At 26.8% G+C, this 23,808-nt stretch overlaps 1 protein-coding gene across 1 annotated transcript in view; it reads right to left on the bottom strand.

The window, feature by feature from the left end:
* Nucleotides 1-19,721: 19,721 nt before the first annotated feature.
* LOC113548081 (transcription factor Ken 1-like) overlaps nucleotides 19,722-23,808 on the bottom strand; it is a 40,613-nt gene continuing 36,526 nt past the window's right edge. The window contains exon 6 of the mRNA XM_026948749.1: nucleotides 19,722-22,090. Within this exon, the coding sequence (XP_026804550.1) occupies nucleotides 21,606-22,090 (485 nt within the window). The 3' untranslated portion in view covers nucleotides 19,722-21,605. The remainder of the gene's footprint in view (nucleotides 22,091-23,808) is intronic.

Below are 23,808 nucleotides of genomic sequence, written 5' to 3'. Positions count from 1 at the left end.
GGCAGATATGCGGGGACAACGAAAACTAATGACAATTAAATAACGACAAATGCGCACGATAATAATATTCCTGTCACGATGTCCAACAAACCAAAAACATGTATATTGAAACGTGTATAATAACGAGAAATTTTTTTACGGGTGAAACGTTTTATATAGAATTTACAATTTGCAATATAGTTTACTATACGCTGTAACTTCAACAGTAAAATGATAATGTAACACTCACGTGCTGGTCGTAATAATCGATGCGTGGGCGGTGGGTCATCGTTCTCGTCTTTCTCATTGTCATTGCGACTTGCAGACGTCTTCTAGATCTCGGATACGATTGAAATAGTTTCCTCGACAGCATGCACATAATATAATAACTGGCGCCACTATAACTATTATTTTGTATGTATACAGGGTGGCCCACCGCATTGTCACATTTCATCGATGATAACCAACGCGAGAACCGTCGGTAAATCGTGGTGAGCCACACCGTGTTTTGTACGTATTGTAGTGGATGGTTCACCGAGCATGCGCTCTTATTATTTTATAATGTATTTATTCAAATTATGAATTTTTGTACTTTTATATAATATACATGGGTACTTAAATAGTGAATACCATACATTCAATATAGTTATGTATTATCTTTACTTGAGCGGTATAAACCTGTGACGATACAGTTTTTTTTAAACCTGAACTTTTTTCGTGTAAATTGTATTACTTTGGATGGTATTCTTGCAAAAAATAAATGCATATAAATTAAAATTAAAACCAGTACTTTATGATGTATTATTCCACTTTATGCGATATGAATAATATTCCAAAATATTGGTTTTACATATAATATAAAATATTTGATGTAATGTATGTCTATTATAGGACCTACAAACATCCGGGAATGTTTAAAAATGATAAAATTTGAAAAAATCAATATAATTATTATCAAATCATTACAATTCTCGTATTATATTTTATCGATTATGTCTATGTGAGACTATAATAAATACTTACCTAGTATTTTATACAGTTTAATAACACAGTAACTATTAGTTTTTATTTATGTATTCGTACATCAACAAATTCGTTAATTATTATTTATGATAAAAAAATAGGTTCTAATTTGAGAAAAAATGTTTGCCGCAGGATACTCTTCGAGTTGTATATATTTATAAGTGTATAAAAATATGGTTTTAAAGATGTATCTTTAGTATTAATACTTAAAATTTAGAATTTTAATAAGTTAATTACTATAGGAAAATATGAGAACGACCACTGACTATCATGCTTGGTGAAATGGTGAGCACCGTGAATAACATATATGTATCATACTTTGCTGAAGTTATTAAACAAACAGTTTTTGCTCGTTGTCCACTTGGAAAAAAATCGTAACTCTACATAATAATTAATCCAATATTCCGAGTTAGTATTTACATACCCACGGGAATGCTATATACGCATATTATTATTATTATTGTTATTATTATACCGTTGAAAAACAACACAGATGCCAAATTGCGAGACTAAATTACAATATTCTGCTCGCGAGAAAAAAAACCATCCAATTATTAGTCTCGTTATATCCTTGGTATTAATTAACATTGTAATTTACGTATAGCTGTGTACTCAAACGAAATAACAAAAAAACTGATAATGCGATTTCACAAACTTGCAGATATATCCGATCTTACAACTGTTTTTTTTTAATCAACATTTCACCATTATTACCGCATAAACTACGCAAAACAAACTTTGAAAAAATATAACACAACTTTTTATTTATAATTTTAAACAAGAAAAATAACTGTCAATATTTAAAATAATGTGCATAATTAGGATATATGATATAAAAGATTTATCAATCAATAAAATAGCCCTTATGACACATATCATGTATGAAAATAGAAATTAGTAATTTGATATAATATTGTAAATTGTTGATAAGTATACAAAACCCGTTCGGTAAATTTTAAAACACAAATTGTTATTATATTATATATGTACAGTACAAACGATGTAAAAATTATTGATACAATATTAATACGAATTTTAAATTTGGGGAGTTGGTGTTAAATATAGTGTACCTTCAATATAATTATTATCGATGGTAACCAATTTTTTTAATGATATCTAGTCATCTGGATCTAATGGTGAACGGAATTTTCTATAAAATTACAAATAACTTGTACATACGACTTATGCAGTTATGCAATACATAATATTATGTATATAAATAATTAGTAGCATAATACGAATTTATTATCTTATAATACATTTTAATACTAATTATAATTTGTAAAATCAGTGGGTACTGATAGCTCACTATGGATCGCCTTTCATTAAAAACATATTTAAATGTATTAATTAAAATTTTTTTTATTATTTAAGTTTTAGTAATACTATTACAGCTCCACAATAATTATAAACAGTGTACACTATTAATCTAGATTATAAAATAAATTATTAGTCCTAACAAAACAAAAATGTATTTCATATGCACTTTATATTATAATAGTTTGATAATACAATTAGATAAGCTCCATGTATTTATATATAACATTACAAAATATTCAAGAAATATAGGTAACTCATAATATAAATAGTTAGATAATACATAAGATAATAGTTAACAATGTCAGATGGCGTAATTGCAGTGAGTAAAGATATTTATAATTGAGTTTTATTTAATAATGAAGTTAGTAGAACTATAGGTTTTATGATAAAATATATAAAAATTTAATCTTTGTTTTCATAATATTTTGTCCTGAATTTGCCTATGCTGAACGCCTTATAATTATTGCCAAATATGTTATCTTATTTTTATCACTATAAATTATGATGATCAATATTTTTATACGTCAGGGGTAGTCTTTTGACTTTTATATATTATGAGTTGATGAAATAGTGAATTTTGATTGGAAAAAGTTGTGCCATAAACAAATTTTTGAATGTTTGCAGACACCATTATAATATTCATATTGGGCTATTCCAAAGAAAATTTTATGGTATAATATTCAAAATTCCAAAGTATGATTAAAATTGTAGAACTTCAACAAAACTTTGGCACGGAACTACCTGCTAATAATGAGGTGGAAAGATGGCACGCTGCAAAATGGTTCACGAGTCAAGTTTATGGGCACCGTGTTTCAATTTGGGGAGGGATGGAAACTTTTAAACTTTAGCGTACATAGTAATAAATTATTTCAATTTAATTACGTATTGATTATCTGGTAATATATTATAGTTAACCAATGTTGAAAACTCAGAACCTCAATACTAAAAGTAATAATGCACGTTGGTTTTGCAAACTTTGCGATCAGTTATAGTTTGTAAGAGGTAAAATCTTAATTTATATTATATATATACCTCAATACCTGTTGTTATTATAATAATTTTAAAATTACAATTTATCTGGAATATAAAAGTAATGTTAAATTAATTAATATTTCATGTACCTTATAATACAGTTAATTAATATTATTATCCACAAATTGTAAATGTGCATCGTACTTATAATTATTTTTTGCGGCGTTAACCAAAGTAAAAAACATCGGAATTTGTTATAATCGTTTCTAATCAAAAATAACTGTTTCACAATATTTCTATCAAAGATAAGTAGACATCAAAAAGTCAAAATAATATAAGATAATATACATATATATATATATATATATATATCAAACATATCATCTTGCAATTTATTATGTTGAGTAAGCGATCACAATTCTTTCGCTAAACACAATTACGTAATCAATGTAAAATAAAGAACATTGATACATTAAAAATGATGGTTTTATAATTATGAAAATATAATTTTTTTAACTCTTGGGATAAAACACTAATAATTATTAATAAGTTCAACGAAACAAAAAAATAAAATACATAAATGCCAAATACAGCCGAATATTTCTATTCGTTCAAATATTATACCACAAGAACAAAAATTGGATACACCAACCTTACACGTCATATGCACATAATACAACTCGAAAAACAACTTTTCTGCAGCCAACGCGACGAACCCTTCACAATGAAACACATAGTCTTACATTGTCCACTATTCACTGCTGTAACAATTTTCAACCATCCTTCAACAATAAAAGAAGTGCTCGGGGAACAAAACACACACTGAATTCATAGCTTTCTCAAAACCGGCAACGATGTCGAAGTATAAAAAATTAAACGAAATATATAATAACAAAAAATGTATGTTTCATAAATTCTATAATTTAATACTGTTTGTTCATAGTTGAGCATATTAATTTCATATCAATGGCAATGTGATTGTTAGATAACGACCTAGTTTTCTATGCCAATACACTTAACAGCAAAAAATTATTCGATAAATTTATAAATAAACGGAAATAAATTTATAAAATTATGTTGGTTGTACTTTTTTTTCCTATCTTGTGATTTTATCATGTTATAACATTGTGTGTGCAGTGACGTAGCTGGGACTCAATCAAGAGGGTGGGGCTATTTAAAGATTGTTATACACCACAAAATATCGCGAGAAATTAGGTTATAGCCGTGATTAAAATATCACCAATAAAGAATACAAAGGGGGTACACGCATGTGACCTCTTAGCTACACCACTGATGTGTGGTATATTTAAATTATTATGAGTCTATAAAAACAATAAGACAGTAAACGTTTTTTTTTTATTAAAAATTAATTATTTGAATTTAGTCACGCGTATTGCATACAAAATATATACTAAAATTGGTTGAAGTTCGGAACTTCATCAAAACAAATAAAAAGTTTAAAGTACAAAAAATATACACTGAAATTGTATTATTTTAAGCGCAAATATTACATTTACAAAGAAAATAGAATACATAATATTTTCAAAGAAATATATAAGTAAAGTACAGTAAGTAAAACGCGTATTAGAAAAAAGTCGATCTTGAACAAACATTTCGACGAGATCAACACATAAAAACTACTACCAAAAAAATAAAAATAAGAATATTTAAAAAAAACTAAACTAATAAAAGATTACAATAAAATACTCGTAAAAATAATAAAAATCGGAGAAAAAAATAAACATATAACTAAAATAAATTATTGCAGAACTTGTTTATTTTTATTTTTGATCAAAGCTCACGTAATTAATTGCAACATAATTAAAAATATTTTATATTGTCAGTCTAATCGATAAATGTTTTAATCGTCACTAAAGGAGAATATTTTAATCGTTTTAAACATCGAGCAAGTGATCCTTGAAAATTAAAATCTACAAGACCTAATCTATATAATATTCAGTATTCACCATTTCTCTCCTAATTCGACCATATATATTTTTTTTAAACTATGTTATTTAACCTTAGTCTATTAATGGTGGTATATTGTTAATACATGTCATAACCACTAAATGAATAATGATAAACGGTTAAATTATTATAATTATATATATATATATGTATATACATTTATGAATGGACAAAATGATTGAGAAAAAACCAAAAGCTTATCATTTGACATGTATTATCCTCATATATTGTTTCGTCACTTGCAAGTAAAAGTATTCTAAACAATGGTGAATAGATGGTGACTTTAAATGATAAAATATAACTAATATTATACAGCTTTCCGACGATATTCTGATTTTTGAAAAAATGTTAATACTTTTTTAATGTATTAGCGTACACAATTACTATAGTTTAACATGTCTATTATTTAAAAATGTGTTTCCATGAAAAGCATTTTTATATATATATATTGTGGTGCATACAGTAGAATATACTACAAAATAATTGGTACACACATAAGATGAGCATAAGGATGATCTATCTATTTATAAAATATTATAGGTATATCAAGATGATCCTTTTAACAATTTTAACACATCCTGTAGTACAGACACTGATTCTCTCAATACATTTTTTGTTTACTTAGAAAATGAGTAAATAAAATCAAATAGAGAATTTGGTTTATTATTATATAATTTCTGGTTAATGAAATCGATCATAATATTGATAAAATGTAAAATTTTATGGTAATTTCTTTTTTTTAATTTATAACAAATTAATATAACATGAATTTAAAGAATTAATTTAATGATGAATCAATAACAATGAAAGTTAATACTTCTAAAGACATTTTTATGGTTTTTAATTACATTTAATTATGTAGAATATCACTTTATTAAGAATTATTGAATTTGACCTATTAAATAGTTTTAAATTATAAACAAAATCACATTTGTATTGAATTATTTTTTAAGTTGTTGTGTCATATTTAATATTAAAATAATGCTTTAATTTTCAGATAATTTCAATATCTTTAAAGGTAAGAAAAAGAACTTAATGGTTACTTCGGTGGACTAAATATAAAATAATACTCGCTACCATTATTAGTTATTATAAAAAACAAAAAAAAACTATCAGGAAAAAATGGGAATTTTAATTTTTTATACAAAAATAATTTTATACATTCAATTGAAAACGAATACGTCAGTAATATTTTTTTTCATTTTTTTCTTATAAGATAACATTTTCAAAATATTTTGACTTTTAAATAATGTTAAAAATGTAATAAAATCCTACATAAGTTTAAAATGTTATACATTTAAATACATAGCCTAGATGTTTCTTTCTATACATTTAATGTTAAAATTTAAAAAAAAAATATTTAAAATTATGAAACCTTTTAGAAAAAATTTGTATTGTAGTCAAAATTAGATTATGAAAAGTATTTCTTTGAAAAAATATAAATACAACAATTCTTTTTAGTAACTGAGACTGTATTAAAAAGTTATTAGAAAGGATGAAAGGGTTTCTTATAAATATCTTAAAATTAGTAGAAGTATTTTTAAACATTAATTGGGTATAAAGACAATAATTTAAGTAACAGTTAAACTTTTTATGTTTCTACGATTAATTACTTTTAAATTAAAACATAAAAAAAGAATCATTTGATTAGAAATTATTATTTTAAGCGTGAATATCTAACTTTTTTAACATTTAAAATTTAGGCATGTATAGAAAATATTTGTGAGATTACATTCAATTTATTTAATAATTCTTAAATCTTATTTAAATTTGTTAAAATAGTATACAATTTTCAACTACACTAATATAATTATCATCACTCATCACGTCTAAAATATAGTAATAAAAAATAGATATTGGCACTTAGCTATTTTGTTTACTCCAATATTAACAATTTATAAGAAGTCTTATTTTATATTTTCAAGATATTTCAAAAAGCTTAACATTTTTATTAACATTTAAAGAAAGAAAAAATAAGAAAATGTCAAATGTTGATGAATAGCTCAAAAAGTTATGATAAATATGCTATGTATAGAAAATTATAATATGAATATTTGATTATTATTTCAAATATGCATTTGCAGTTATTAATTTTTCAATAACAAAATATCAAAATACATTTTGACGAACATTTTTCTAAAAATTCTTGTTTTTTTCTTCAATTTATTTTATACTAAAAATTTACTAATTTGATTTAATTTTATACCAGAAAATATATTTGAGTTAAAAATTGAAGTTTTTTATCTAGTATAAAATATATTTGTACATAAAAAATAATTAAAATTAAAATTAACAGAATTTAAATTTCAAATAAATTCATAGATCCACTCAGAAATAAAATATCTTCGAAAAAAAAATAGAAATAAATAATATTATGAAAACTATTTTATCTTACATATTATTATGTCTTACTAATGCGTATACTTATTATAATCTAGAAGTACACTAACATTATGCTATTAATCATTTATTTTTTAATAGTACATTAACAACACTGAGTTATTACACATCTCAACTAACTTAATTATAATTTAATAAAATAAAATGAATTTCAATTTTAAATACCGTATTTTACAATTCCTATTATGCTTAATATATTGAAAAGGATAATATATAATATATGTTTCCTCCCCCATCCCTCCCAAAAAACGTAAATTTTATTGAAGCCGTTATATTATATTTGAATCATTGTGGAACTAGATTTTAATGGAACGAATATTTTTTTTATCCCTTGAAACATAACAAATGATCATTCTAAAACATTTAAGCATACTTAACTTTCAAATATTTAAACGTTAGTTGTCGGTCCCCATTTATACCAGTAAAAAGGATAAACTCGACAGTAATTTAATTTGAAAACAAAAAGGGTTTAAAATTAATTTATTTTAATGCAAAACGAGGAAATTAAATACAAGCAGAAGGTAAAATTTGTATAAAGACCGAAAACAAAATAAGCATCCTATTAAGTGAATTCGTCTAATCATGTATAAAATATTAAAATATTAATATTAACATACTATGACATTATATAAAAATATATACACTGATTTATTGTTTTTAATTTATATTAAAAATTATTATACAATTTAATAATATAGGATCCTGAACACATAAAAACATACTACAATTATCAATTATCATGCATAAATTTAAAATAATAATCAAATAAATGAGAAAAAGAGTTGAAACTAGTTGTACGAAATTTGTAATAGTTATTAATTGAAGATATTGATTACTTTTGAATCTTTCTGTAAACTAATTTAATTTTTAAGTTCCGTCCTTTTATTTAATTCTTGTCAACCCTATTGTATTTCTTGTATATTCAACCTATTATACAATAAACCAAACTATTATGAGAACGATGAGGATTTTGGATATTTTTGGCCATAATTATCTTAAAAATAACTCTTTTGATTATTTTTAAATTATTTTATGTAAATTTATTTTAATAGTTCCTATCTTAAGCTTAGTAATTATCTATATACATTCTGTGCTGAGTTATAATTATATAAATTATAAAATTATCGTTAAATTATCAAATTTAAGATTATTACTTTTGAGCAGAAGCTTGCGTTTTTAAAATAAATAAAATAATAGTTATAGCACAAATATTGATCGCATTATATAAACTTTAAGTATTCGATTTCATTATTTCAATTATGTAACACAATATTTTAATATGGACGGGATTGATTTTATTTTAAATTTATATTTTTATTCATACGCGTCGCATGTTACAATATATTATTAAGAGGCTAATTTGGTATTGCGTGTTTTTTTTTTCAGTAAACGACTGAACGAAGCTTTGGCAAATGAATAAATTTCATTCATAAGGTTTTAATTAAAATTGTATTAATAAATGGGAGTTCTTTTAACTTAAAATAAAATGTATATGCGTTTTATAACTAAATTACTATATGACGTGATCTATCAAAAACCAACTTGTTCACGGGCACCCATATGGCCATATTATATTATATTTTAACTATACAGATAAATTAAGAATTAAAAAAAATGAATTAACCATAGACTTAGTTTAATTCAAGACGCCTATGTTATTCCTGTAATAAGCCAAAAGTGTCAAAATAATCGCAAATGATTAACAAAATTCTTCTGTGCACGGTTGACCAAAAACTAGACGAAAACAAATCGGCCCGTCTATTCCGGAAGATTTTTTGGCATATAAAGTACAACTGTCCACAGTATAATAGTAAGTTATAAAACGAATAGATTTCGTTAAGTAGGTGCATATAATATAAAACGAACATTTTGTGCGACACTATAACACGTTGTGGTAAAAATGCAGTGGAAAAAAAAAGATAAACACTATTTTAACTGGTAAAAAACAATACGAGGTATTCACGGCCCTCGCTCGCAAATCGTTTCATTTAACCAGGTATAATAAACACATTACAATTAATTTACAACGCCGCGTATATTAATTAGTGGGTCACGGTTACGTTACGTCAGGTGATTTAACGTATATAGGTGCACATATTATCATACATTTCGTCGATGATCGTACCATATATTGTCACTCGCGACGGGTTGTAAGTAAATCCGTATTATCCATAGATGATCTAAGTATAATTATAAATCTCATTGTTATAATCGTGTCACGTAATAATATATATACAAGGCGATTCTTTTATCGTCGAACACGCACCATTTCAAAATCTATTAAAGTTTTTTTGAAAATACCTCTCTTATATAATTTATAAGTCCGAATTATGTTTTTTTATGTCGAAATACTCTGAAAAATATTCTGTTTCAGAATGTGAATTTAAAAATGTATGAGATATCGTTAAAAAAAAATGAAAAATATAATTTTTTTTAAAAAAATTTATTTTATTTTTATTGTAAATTATATAAGAAAAATATTTTCAAAACGGTTTAATCGTTTTGAACGGTAAAAAATCAACTTGTATATTTAAAAAAAACTTGTAATTAGTACTAGTATATTTATGGATTTATATGGATAAATGGAAAAAAACGACCGGTAATAATGTACCAGCTATATTATGTTGAATTATATACCCATGAATGATCACGAGAACATGACACAACGATCGTGTCGTTATAGTATATAGACGGTTCACGTCAGTTATATAAGTACCCCTACATACATGTTTAGCGGTACATTAATAATTTTAATATTATTAAGTCTGCAAATAATATTGTCACAGTACGGCAGAGAGTGGTTATATCAATCAAGACATTGCCGACACCGATCACTCGTGTAATATTTATCACAAAGTGTCAAAGTCGTACTGTTATTGATGATGGTGGATGAAGTACAGTAATTTACTATTGTCACGAGAATTTCGTTACTTGGCTATAGTTTTATAACACTAAATTTTAATCCAACAGCAGCTACCGTTCGGATTCAACACATTTCACGTAAGTGCGGACAATTCATAATTGGGTTCTTCATATTTATAGCTATACAATAATACACATCATTTAAAAACGATCGTAATGAATCTCCATATCGACGTTTTTTCGAGTATGAAAATTTATTAGTTTTTCTGTAACACACTCAACTGAAATATTTTTAACGGCTAGAATGAAAAAACCTAATAAAAAATAATTGCGTGGTTGTCATGATATTTACAAAGCTCTCTGAAACCATTGATGACTATATTGTATTTTTTATTTTGTCAGAACGCTGTGATACCATTGCTGCGGTGATATCGATACTTTCAATTTTTAATTAAAATTTTAAGTGAAAAAAGTAGACAAGTGGTTACTGCTCTGGTGTTTATTAGATGTCAAGTGAATCACTATAATATTATAAGCGTGTTAAATTTTAATTCAATGGTATGTCATTGTATACGAAAATCGATTCTATGCAGACGGTCTGATAATCGATAATATCACTAAGTATATTTCGTGATAAGTTTTTTTTAATATATAACTAAAGCTATTTATTTTAATGTTAGTATTACGGTGGGTTGATATAATTTTCTTTTGGATAATATAGTATTTAATTATTTTAATAATATACATTTATACCATTTCATAAAAATGTATATATCTTGAAATTTAATTTTATTTGTTTATAAATTCCGTAAAACAATAAAAATATATTCACAGTATAAAAATAATATTATTATTTCAAAATAAACTCAAAATGTTATTGCATGTCGTAGTAAAATTCATAATAATATAATACACGTGAAACTTTTTAATTAAAATTAATTACATTTTTAAGCATTTATAAAAAATAGTACTAAAAAAATTGAAAATTTCAATTGTCTATAAATAGCTTAAAAATTGAAAGTATAAAATAACTAGAAATACTAGGTTAAATCTTTTTTATTTATTATTGATATTATATTACATCACGTTTTCTACATTTATTAACTACATTTTCAGTTGAATTTATTATATGATGTTAAATTCACAAGTCACAGCAATAAAGCAACATAAATTCAATGATTACCATTTAAATTATCAACTTATACTTAATGGTTTTGGTAGTCAGACCGTAGAGGTACCTACCTATCATGATGTGTATAGGTATACAGGTTGGACTACGTAATTACATTAAGACCTATATAAATTATTTATTAAAATGAAAATCTTATGAAACGTATTCTTCGTGCTTATTTTATTTTTATTTTTGTTTTAAAGTTACAAGAAATACTGTGAAGTCCAGTCATCATCAGAGTATTTATGTTTTTGTAACAGTGGTATCATTGTAAACGTTTAATAAAATGAAAAAGACTTCTGTTAGGATTCATTATGATCGCTACATTTTCATAACTTTTAAAAATTAATAGTTGATATTTATGTAAAAAAAGGGTTAGCTGTAAAAATAATATCCTTTACTATTAAAGCGAAATCATATATTTGAGAAGACTTAATAGTTAATTGAAATTTATACAATAAATACAACAATTTAATAAAATAATTTTTATTTCAATTCATATAATATAATATTATAAATCATTTAGCTATTGTCAATCAACTCTTCTTTTTCCTTTAATGTAAAATTATTTTATCTTTATATAACCGAAACATGCTCATATTTTATTAAAACCGTATTTTCCAACTCATATTTATTATGATAAATATTAATCAAAGAATAAATCAAAAACGTGGTTAAATTATTTACGATAAAATTGCATTTTCTTAGTTTTTTTTTTAAGCAATAACAAGGAAAAAATAGAGATAAATATATTTTATCTTGATTAATATCTCTTTTAATTAATATTGTGTAATTTAAAAAACAACAAATACATCGTTGTTTGATTTTTTTTTTTCATGATATTCTTTAAAAAAATGGAAAAGTCGGTAAATAAGCCATAAAATAAATATAAGATGAAAAACATTGAAAAGAACACAAGTATTAAAAATGTATATTGTTTCTAATAAATTCGAATACTTCCATAATAATAAAAAATAATACATCGTTGAGACTTAGTGCGTATCAAATATCGATAGTGGGATGTTTATATTTAACTATAAGCAAAAAAAAAACATTCCCTATAAATTCTCAGCTTTTAGTGGACCAGTTATTTTAATCTAACGTGGAATAATTTGAAAAGTTTGTTTAAAATCAAATTTACATTATTTAAATTGCTTAAATGTTAAATCTTTATTTAATAACGTTAAATATCATACATAGTCAATTTTTAAGCGATTAACACTCATTTTATCAATTTATCAAATGGTTTTATTTTTTTAGATAATTAAGTATTTAATTTGTACAACGTATATTGTTAGCAAATATATATGTTTTAATATTATCGTATTATTATACTTCTTGATTTTTTTTTAAATCTTTTATAGTGATGTTAATTTTTTTTAAGAGAAATTCAGTTATTAAATAAATCATAATAATATGTTATTAAACCTAAATATTATGGATATTTTTGAAAGAATTTTAAAGCTAATACTACATAGAAATAGTTTATTATAATAATATAATATTTTTAATAATTGATTGTAAAAAAAATATACTGAAATTGTTTATTATTTTATTATACCTATTAATCCTTATTAATCATAATTAATTGTATGTTTACCTTTAAAAATCATAAATTTTAATTTTTGATACGTGAAATAAACTATGTTTATATTGTCGAGTATAAATTAAGTTTAAAAAAACGCATCTCGTATTATGGTTACAAGATGATGAACTCTATCATTTATGGACGCAACGTAGAAGAATAATTCCAAAGACTCGTAAAAACAAACGCTAGCATATAACATATATTATTATAAAGAATCGGTCATGGGTTGCACTGGCATACCGTCATAGAAGGTGAAGAGGGGTGGGAAAAAATAAAAACCTTTCGAGTTTGCCTTTTTTCGTTTTCTTTCTTTTGAAGGTTTTTTTCTGTATCTTTCGCTAGTCCGAGGTGGTAATAAAAAAAAGTGCATAGCATTTTTGTGGTTGGCGCAGTCACTACTTACGATTAAAATGACTTTTATTGGTATCGCATTTATCCTTTGTGGACTGGTTTTATCATTTATTCAAGCAATTTTTTTCATCTTATTATATGTTCTGCGGATTATGTTTGAAAAGCAAATAGCAATAACACACGTACGGTTGGATACGCACAACTACGGTATTATAACACCCACTCAATGTCTCCGAAGTATAATGCGTATGACATTAAGGTCATATAGATTATGAGTGCGATATTTTCACTAACCTTGAAATAAATTGAAAATTATTCTTATGGGACTACGCAATTTATGTATATTAAAATGTATTACTTATCTACTATTACATAGAATAAATGAATTAAAATAATATTGAAAAATTAATTGAACTATATTAAAAATTAATTTCTTAGGTGTATTTTACTTGGATGAAGTTGAATTGAAAATGAGTAAATCCTAATCAAACATAAACATATACCTATAATGTATTATCAAGTTTTTATTTCTCTGTTTTATTTATTTTATATTTCGTTAATAATTACAACAAAATGATCACAATTGAAGACTACAGTAAAAACATTACTACATTAATTCTATTTAAAATAAAAATATTTAAACTCTTTTAGTTTTATGTTATGCGAATGATAAGGTTTTAAAAATATATACAGTAATAGGTTATTTGATAATGTACAATATCATAATATATTATTGAATCGAGAAAGTATATCAAATAACACTGTGCAGTACTAAATTAATTATGTTATGATTTTATTATTATTATTCAAACACACATTGTGTTACACGGCGCAATGGATAGTCAATATAGGTACATAACTGCGTTGAGGAATACTTTTTTGGCAGAGACGAGTGGAACGCCAGATAATCTCAAACGTAATATAATAATGAACTACGCTGGTTTCAAACATTGTGATGTAAAGGTTCGATATTTACGTTGCTTTAGTGAATGAAGAATATTCAGTTATTCGTTATAAAATGAAATTAATTTTAAAAATGTTATATAAGTATTAAGTATATTAATCGAGGGTATTAATTTAATATATTTACAGTCTTGTAAATTATGATTAAAAATATGCGCATGTGTCGATTATATTAACAAAGTAAACAAGGTGGGCACAGTTACCTTATTTTATTAACTACATCTTAAATGCCGAATGCATTACTGAAATTTTGTTTTTGTTTGAAGAAAATGTATATTTTGACAACAGTAATGTAGCTATAATCAATCAGTGTAACCTATGGGTAACAATTACTAGAAAATGTACATTTTCTTTCCATTAAATATGACATGTTTAATTCTTACGGAATTTGTATCAAGGTTTACAGTGTTATAATAATAGTTATTAATATTTTTGGTTAATAATTTTGATTTTATTGAATTATTATTGAACATAATATTACATTTATTTTATAAATAATTTTAAAATATCATATCAAAACTGTATTTTTAGCAATTTTAGTACATTTTCACTAATCTATCATCAATATATTGTATACATATTTATTTTCTATGTATTTTGGCTATTTTTAATTCTCAATTATTTATGACTTATTTAGGTAATTTAATTTTGTTAGTAATTTATACTTCGTAATTAAAATAACATTATGTTTTAATCTATAGGGCTATATTAAACTTTCTAAGATATGTCTTATAATATTATGGTATTTAAATTGTATTCTAAGTGAAACCTATTTTGTTGCTTCTATTGTTACTTGTCCGTAATTTTCATCATATAAACTTAAAATTCCTATTTTTTATCGATTTTTTTACAAAAATGAATTAATTCTAATTTTGTTTTAATACTTAAGATGTATTAATCGTATAAATAATATGTATTACTGATATATCATGCTTGGTGTGATATATTTAAATCATACAGTTTATGATGTACATTTTTTTAATACCTAATATAATGTTAATGACCATTATAAAATAGAATAGAGACTTGTATTAAATATTTTCAAGCGAGTGTATTTACTAAAATTATATTTTTAATCTCTCTTAACTACAGGGTGAGTAACCCACTAAAACAAGTTTTAAACATTTATTATGTAAATCTTAAATTTCATTAACATTCGAGTTTATTTAAAAGCTAAAATATTAAATTCATTCTGCATAATCTGTAGTGTTTATCTATTTAGTTTGAATATTATATTTTGAAAGTTTAAATTTAAATATTATATTTTTCTTGCATAAAATAATTAATAATTAATAGTAGTGTTATTTACATATAAATACATTTTTGTAAATTTATTAATCTAGATTCTATTAATAAAAAAAATAAAATAATTTATTGTCAAACAAACTTCAATTTTTGGTAATCTTTTTATGATTAGTAATAATCATCAGACAATTTGTTGCTCGATAATTCATTTGATTTTTTTTTTATAACTTTATATAACTAAAAACGTGGTCACACATAAGTTATTATTAATTTTTTTTTAATTTTCACATACTCATCAATATTTAAAGAGATTTTAAAATATTTTTCAAGCTCAAACATTTTTTTTTTTTTTTTATAAATGTTAAATGGTTTAAAGTAAAATACATATTATATATATGTACCTAAAACTACATCACAATATAATAACGACGATAAATCAAAAAAAAAAAAGGTAATTTATTATTATAATATATCCAAAAAGGACTAATTCTGGCGTTAGTTGCGCCACATTATACTATTTGATATGTCGTTCAATCTACAGTTGATGATAATTATTATTTCGATGTATATTTTATATAACATTATTTTTCGCATATCCGTTCAAAATAATGCGTGTGTTCTCTTGGAGCGGTCATTCCATAATATTGTAATAAGTGCACAACATCGATTTTCGGTAGTTCGTCCACTTGCGTACTCGCGAGTTTCCGCCGTGTCCAACGTTATAATGACACACTATGACTGCTGCGGCGTAATGCGTAATGCGTGTATTATTATTACTCAGGAGTGGACATCATTGTGCTCAATGCAATAATTAAAAAATATACTCATAAACATTTCCTATCAGTATAATAAAGTCAAACTCTGATCAATATCTATCATAAGGTTTTAACTGTTTAATATTATTATGTAGTACCTAAATACGGTCATTACACGCTATAGTATACTTACCGTTGAATTAAATACTTTATTTACATTTAAATTGTTACTGGCATAATTATTTAATATATAATCATTCTAATGCGATTTATGGAGAAAGATAAATTATAATATATATATATATATAATATAGTTAACATTTCACACAAGCATTTTGGCAGTGGTGAATTATGGTAAAAATACATGTATGCAGGGCTGGGTAGTAACTGAAATACGTAACTTAGTTACATTTGTAACTTTTATCTTGGATTTAGATAATTTTTTGGTAGTAACTTATAATTTAAAGATATAATAGCTACTTTAATACTTATTATATTTTTTTTTATTTAAACTTTATTCGTACACTTAGTATAATATGAAAGTTGGGAGAAATGTATACAATTCAAACATTTCATGAATATAATTAACGGGTACCTTACAAATTAAAACTTTTTTCCGTAATTTCAACTACTGTCTCAGTTAGTTTAGGTTATAGTAATACCCTTAAAATTAAACCTGTTGGATATGAATGTAATGAATTATATAATAAATACGAAACTTTTGTCAACTGTACGATATGTAAATATTATTAAAATTATTCGAGATAGGTGATCATAATTATTTTTTATTTATTGACTTTTTTTTAATAATATGGGATATATATTTGTTTTTAGATATTAATCCAGAATTAGACGTCGGATGAAGAAATACACGAAAAGTTAATAGAAAAATTGAAGTTTTTATCGTGTGTTTACAACGAATGGTTACAAAACATCGTAGTTTTATGGGTGTTACTATTACTCAGTGTTCGCTGTATAACTTAAATTTATTATAACAGATGAACAAAACAAAACAAAAATTAGACATACATTTTTTTTTACAGATTGATTCAGAGACATTAAATCGTCACTGATGCATTGGAACTTGTCGCAGATTCCAAGGCTCCCATGCATATGATAAAATTGCTGAAATGCTGGAAGATATATTTTCAGAAATGTCAAACCAATTATAACCAATAAGGTGTAATATACTATTATACATGTGATCTACCATATTATATATAATTTAGTGTAATGCACGCAAATTATATATTTTACTTTTAATGTATTTCTGTTTTAACTCATCTTCGCGTTTTACTTTGTATTCATTATTAATGCGTGCATATTGTTTGGAATGTGTTGGAAAAGGCATTATTCATTATGCGAATTTGTATGTATTTGCATATTTTTTTTTTTTACAACTGATCATATTAAATGCTAAGTAAGCACAACATAAGTTTCACGGTGTTGTGAATTGAAATACGAATATTTTTTAATGCATATTATTTTTTGCTTTTCACATTTTTTTTAAAAAATTTGAATGCATATATTACGTATTTAAGGTCGTATTTCGTCTACTGAATGCATGTTTCAGCGATTTTTTACCAAACAATATGTATTGTTTTAATAATTTTTTTTAAATCTCAACCGAAATATATTATTGAATTCTATATTTTTGATAAATCAATTTCTACTAATATTTGGCATATATATATATATACATAATAAAATATTGTTACTTATTAAAACTATGTTTGGGCGTTAAGCCAATTCAGCACATTAAATTGCGACCAAAAATGGTCATAAAATATTAAGAATGTTCATATTATAAAATATTGTATGTCGTATGGAAAAAAGTTTTTTTTAAATATATGATCATTTTTATTATAGTTTATATTATGTACTCAAACAATTGAATGTATTTGTGTACAGACTAAATTCCATAATGCGTATTATACCATTGCATGAAAAAACATTGTCTCATTAATTAATACATTATTATAAACGGTTTCGGAGACGGAGGTGAACATTCAATATTGACAGCTTTTGATGACTTAGCGAATGCCGTGAGTGAAACATTTAAATAAATTCAGAGTAAAGGTAAAATAACATAATATTATAATCGCATATTTAACAACTCTAGACTTTGGTCCAGTATTGGATATTCGTTTATCGCATTTAATATTTGAATACTTTTATCAATTATATTTTATTGATTTTTCTTTTTTTTTTCTTTTTAAACTATTGATGATTTTAGTAGCATATTCGTTCGGTTTCATCACATCTCTAATAAAAATTATTCAAAAATATCAGCCTCCAATAACGGGATTTCAAAACACACACGATTAGTGTAAAGTTTATTTAAAGACTATTGCTTGTGACGGTTTCAAAATGTCGGTGGCCGGTACAATATTACTATAGTTAACAGGATATTATACAAGGACAGAAAATAAAGTCGGGTACTCGGTGCACGTCAGCTCATTATACCATGGCATATTTCCAGCCGTTGTCATAATAATATTATCGTTATCAAAATGACGACACGCTCATATTTTGTACACACGGCGTTACTATTTTTACATAACGTTCAGCGTTATATTATTAGTGCTATGAACAATTCGCGTCACACGTACGTCTGTCTTCTACAAGTCGTCGATACGCGACACAACGCCGTGAAAGAGGTCAGGATCAGAAGAAAAATGGCAGCGGTGGCGTTTGAATAAATTATAATATTGCAGTGATAATAATACGGCAATATTTTTGCATTGCGTTTATATTATTGCACTGCGATGGGAAAATATAACCACAGTACTATTAATTATATGCATAATAACACAATTTCTATTATTCGATTTTCAAGTAAACGTCATCGTCGCCGGAAATTTAAAGCCGGAATTAATCGATCCGCACGTCATAATATTGTAACTCAAAAGCGGTGTACTGCTGACACGTTGAATCGATTTATCGGACTGTAAGAACGCAATTGAAACCATTTAAAAATAATAATAATTCGACGGGCTGTTGAAAATTGCTCACACTCCTCCGGAGGCATAACGTAGTTGTTGTACGATATCGCGTATTTGGATTGGATACGATCATGTAGATTTTATAGTTATTATATTATATGAATTAAATACAACAGCAGTCGAGTAAAAGTTTTAGTAAACCGTTTATTCGTTATATTTAATATTTACAAACACGGTTGGTGTTGTTTAAGGGTAGTACATATTTACAAGCAATATCTTTTTTATCTTTTTACATTTCGTACACATCTTAGTGAATAAATTATGACTAGTTTCGATCACGCGTCACTATATATTATAATATTAATACGCGTTTTAATTTATACATCGTGTAATGCGCATTACAATACATAATATTATAATTGCTATTCACTATTATTACCGTAACAATACTATAAATTATGTACACATTGTTGTTTTTTTTTCATTCATAAAACTCGTAATATTATACGCGAAAAAATATTATGGATTTTATGGTATATATTTATATATATAATACATAAATTTACTATGTACAAGTTTTATAGGCAATTATTATGCGTCTAAAATTAAATAAGTATCTACTTCGATTTCGCGCAGTCGACACCTGCACCGAGATCGTGTACGACCAACAAAATATTATCTCGCTCGTGGCCGAGTCCGAAAGCGTCTGTTTTGGGGATGTATGTCGTGAATATATTTTTTTTTTTTTTTGGATATCACGCGGATGTCGTTATACGCGATTGTTGGAGTAGTGGAGGGCCGCACTGAGTCGAATAAGTCGGTCCGAGAATAAGTTGCACGGTGCATCGCTGCAGAGATTCGACGGCAGTTTGAACGCATAAAAAATCGTCAAATCTTTGCAGTTCACGTATTTGCGCGCAAACATCAATACATAGGTCGTATTATATTTTATAATATTATAATGTTTCTGTTAAAATTGTTACACTATTATTAATATTATTATATCATTAAATAATTAATTTGTTTTATAAACATAAAGGTAACGATCGATTTAGGACGTAGTTTATCATAATATTATACAGTAATTCTACTTAAACTTAAACGTATATAATATATATATATATATATAACCGCTCATATTATTCATTTCTAGAGATCTTAATTTTCCCTACGAATTAAGTATCTATACATTTAGTATTTAGTCGCGCGCGTCACACACGTCGGCAAAACGATATCGTCGTGCGTTGCTGTCGTCGTCGTTGATTTTAATTTTTTTCCCGAACTCCGTTGGCGACTGGAATGCGTAAGTACCTACCCAACGACGAGTATACGTGATTTGGAGTTTGCCACTTAAATCTATATAAATATTAGTGAACACGTAGGAAGTATAATAATAATTATACAATCAGAAAACGTTGGCAATAAATTACATCGCGATGAACACTTTTCGGACGATGTCACGGAGTTTTTGAAGTTGTCTATTCCGACTCCGCCGGCGATGGGAGCGTGACATATTGCACTGAATTAAGATATCATATTTTATACAAAAAAGGTCTACGAGAGACACGTCGGAGTGTATAATAGGCGCCTGCGAATGAATGATGACGGACAGCGGCAATAATACAGAGCGTTACACGCCGAAAGCGCAAAACAGGTCGGGTCCGGATTAAAACCGCTATATCCGGTCGAATATTTTCACGCGTTAAAAATTAACAATATAACAACGACGAGAACAGCGACGATGATAGTGATAATAATAATAATAATAATAATAATAATAATAATACGATAACAGCTGGTAAAAATAATTACGAAAAACGGGTTGTTTTTTTTTTTTTGTACATGTAATAATAATAATGATAATAATAATAATAATTGTAAAAAAAAAAGCTGTATAACATAGAGGAGGTACGGCACGTCTTGTCCGCTGAAAGTTTGTATCACATAATAACAATATGTAATATCATTGTTATCGTTATTATCAGAGAAAAATCCGCGAGACGTGAAACGGAGCCGCCGCCGCCGCCGCCGCCCCGAGAGAAAAGAGCTCGGTCGGCGTTCGGTCAGGCGTTCAGGTTCTTGGTGAGCAGCAGGTTGTTGTGCGGCCCGGAAAAGTGGCGGACCAGCTGCTGGAGCGTGTCGAACGTCATCTGACAGAAGCAGCAGTTGAACGCGGCGGCCGTCTCCTGGTCGGCGGCGCTGGTGCCCGGCGATATGACGTTCCTGTGCACCGAGCACAAATGCTTGAGCAGGTGCGCCTTCTGCTTGAACATGGCCACGCACAGGCGGCACGCGAACGGCTTCTCGCCCGTGTGCACGCGGAGATGCGTTTTCAGGTTCCAGCTCATGCCGAACTGCTTGCCGCAGTACGTGCACTTGTACTCGCGGCCCGCGCCGCCCGCGCAGCCCGACGACTTGTCCTCCGTGTCGGACGACGACGCCGCGGACGCCGGTCCGGCCGCTGACGCTGGCGAGCTGTGCTGGTGCGTCTGGTGCTGGTGCTGCACTTCGGCCGCCGGTTCCGACGACAGCGCCATCGGTTTCACATCTGCGGACAGAAAAACGAAAATCACGTAAGTCAGTAAGATACTACGATTTATTATTGTGTCATATTATTATAATTGAAAATAAACAATTTAAATCGTTACGATGGACTACTCAAAATTGTTCGAAAAATATGACAACGGCCTCAACTCGGACTCGTTGGAATTTTTCGTTTCACAAAGTGGCCATTTCTTCTAACGATGTGGACAAGTTTATTATTATGATTTTAATTATATGTACATCTATACGCTCGTCTGTATACAACGTGCACAATTGTCAAACGCGTATACAAAAAACAATTTTTTCCTCGTTACTCGAAATAATGAGTCGAACCCCCTCCCCCCCTGTATACGTGCCTGACAGTTGTTTAATGCTTATCAATATTATTGCCTATTTTCATTCGATATTCGATATTTTATCCACACAGGTATTTTGTTGAAAAAGGAATTCTGGTTATATATTAATGGAATTAAAAATATAGATAATTATCATTAAAAACAACTATGTCTAAGAGTAATAAAAATTTCAAATCGAAAAATCGGCCTACCCATTCAAATAGATATTGTGCAATTAATACCGCCACGATACAATATCATAATATATACTAGTCAAATGTGTTCAAACTGATAAATTATAATTTAAACTCATCACATTACTCAACATTATTGAATGCCATTTTAGTCCTTTTGAGTAATTATAGTTTAGCAACATAATAATATACGTGATATCTGTTTACAATATTTATCATAATATTATTCTCAAATTCTCAGTACGATAAATTAAATCGGCGATGGTCACTTTTGATTTTGACGTTTTGGGTGTGTATGATTGCATGAATAATAATAACAACATTATTATTAGTAGCAGTAGTGTTATTATCATCAGATAGCGCAGCAATACGTAATTTATCATACGTGTTTTCTATAACTGACCAAGTTCACACTTGATGCGTGCGCAATAATAATATCATTGTTATCGAGCGAGAAGGACCATGCATTTCAAAAAATATTTATAATGAATGTTATCAATTTGATAGTGATGGTAATTATATAATTTATTAGATTGCATCACCGCGGTACAGATAGGCAATGACAAAAACTGGAACAACAACGCGGAGCGTGCTAGAAACATACACAAAGTCGTATCGCCCTCGACGCAGTTGTCCGTGGCGCAAAATCATAATAAAATATTAAACGTTTACAGTTATACAACACTCGCGTCGTCACATCAAATGAATCCGGCGGGATATCGATAAGCCCTGCAGTAGCAGGCGTAATGCGCACATCAGCGGGTTAAGACGGCAGCTGTGTTAGAAATAAATAACGATTCTTTTATTTTTGTGATTTAACGAGCCGTCGTAAGATATTGAAAGACGTTCAAAATTCAAAATTCAATATCACTGTTTTCAAAGAAATTTTACAGTGGTAATCTTGTGGGATTATCACAAATGATTGTTAAAAACATCCACCTCCTCCCACTTTTAACCTAACAGGTTCAATATCTGATAAACACTTACAAATTATATATTTTTTTAATAAATTATAATATTTGAAAAGTAAATGATAAAATATTAAAATCAATCAGAAGTATCAAATTGTTGAATGTAGGCGTATTTAAAAATTAGACATTTCTCAGTACCTTTTAAAATAAAATTTGTTGGAGTTTTAAAATTATTATTGAAATAATTGTTTGGTAACTTTAGTTAGTCCGTTTTCTCTCAAA

The sequence above is a fragment of the Rhopalosiphum maidis genome, chromosome 4 (assembly GCF_003676215.2).
Source record: "Rhopalosiphum maidis isolate BTI-1 chromosome 4, ASM367621v3, whole genome shotgun sequence".
Taxonomy (NCBI): domain Eukaryota; kingdom Metazoa; phylum Arthropoda; class Insecta; order Hemiptera; family Aphididae; genus Rhopalosiphum; species Rhopalosiphum maidis.
This window is presented reverse-complemented; position numbering and strand designations above follow the sequence as displayed.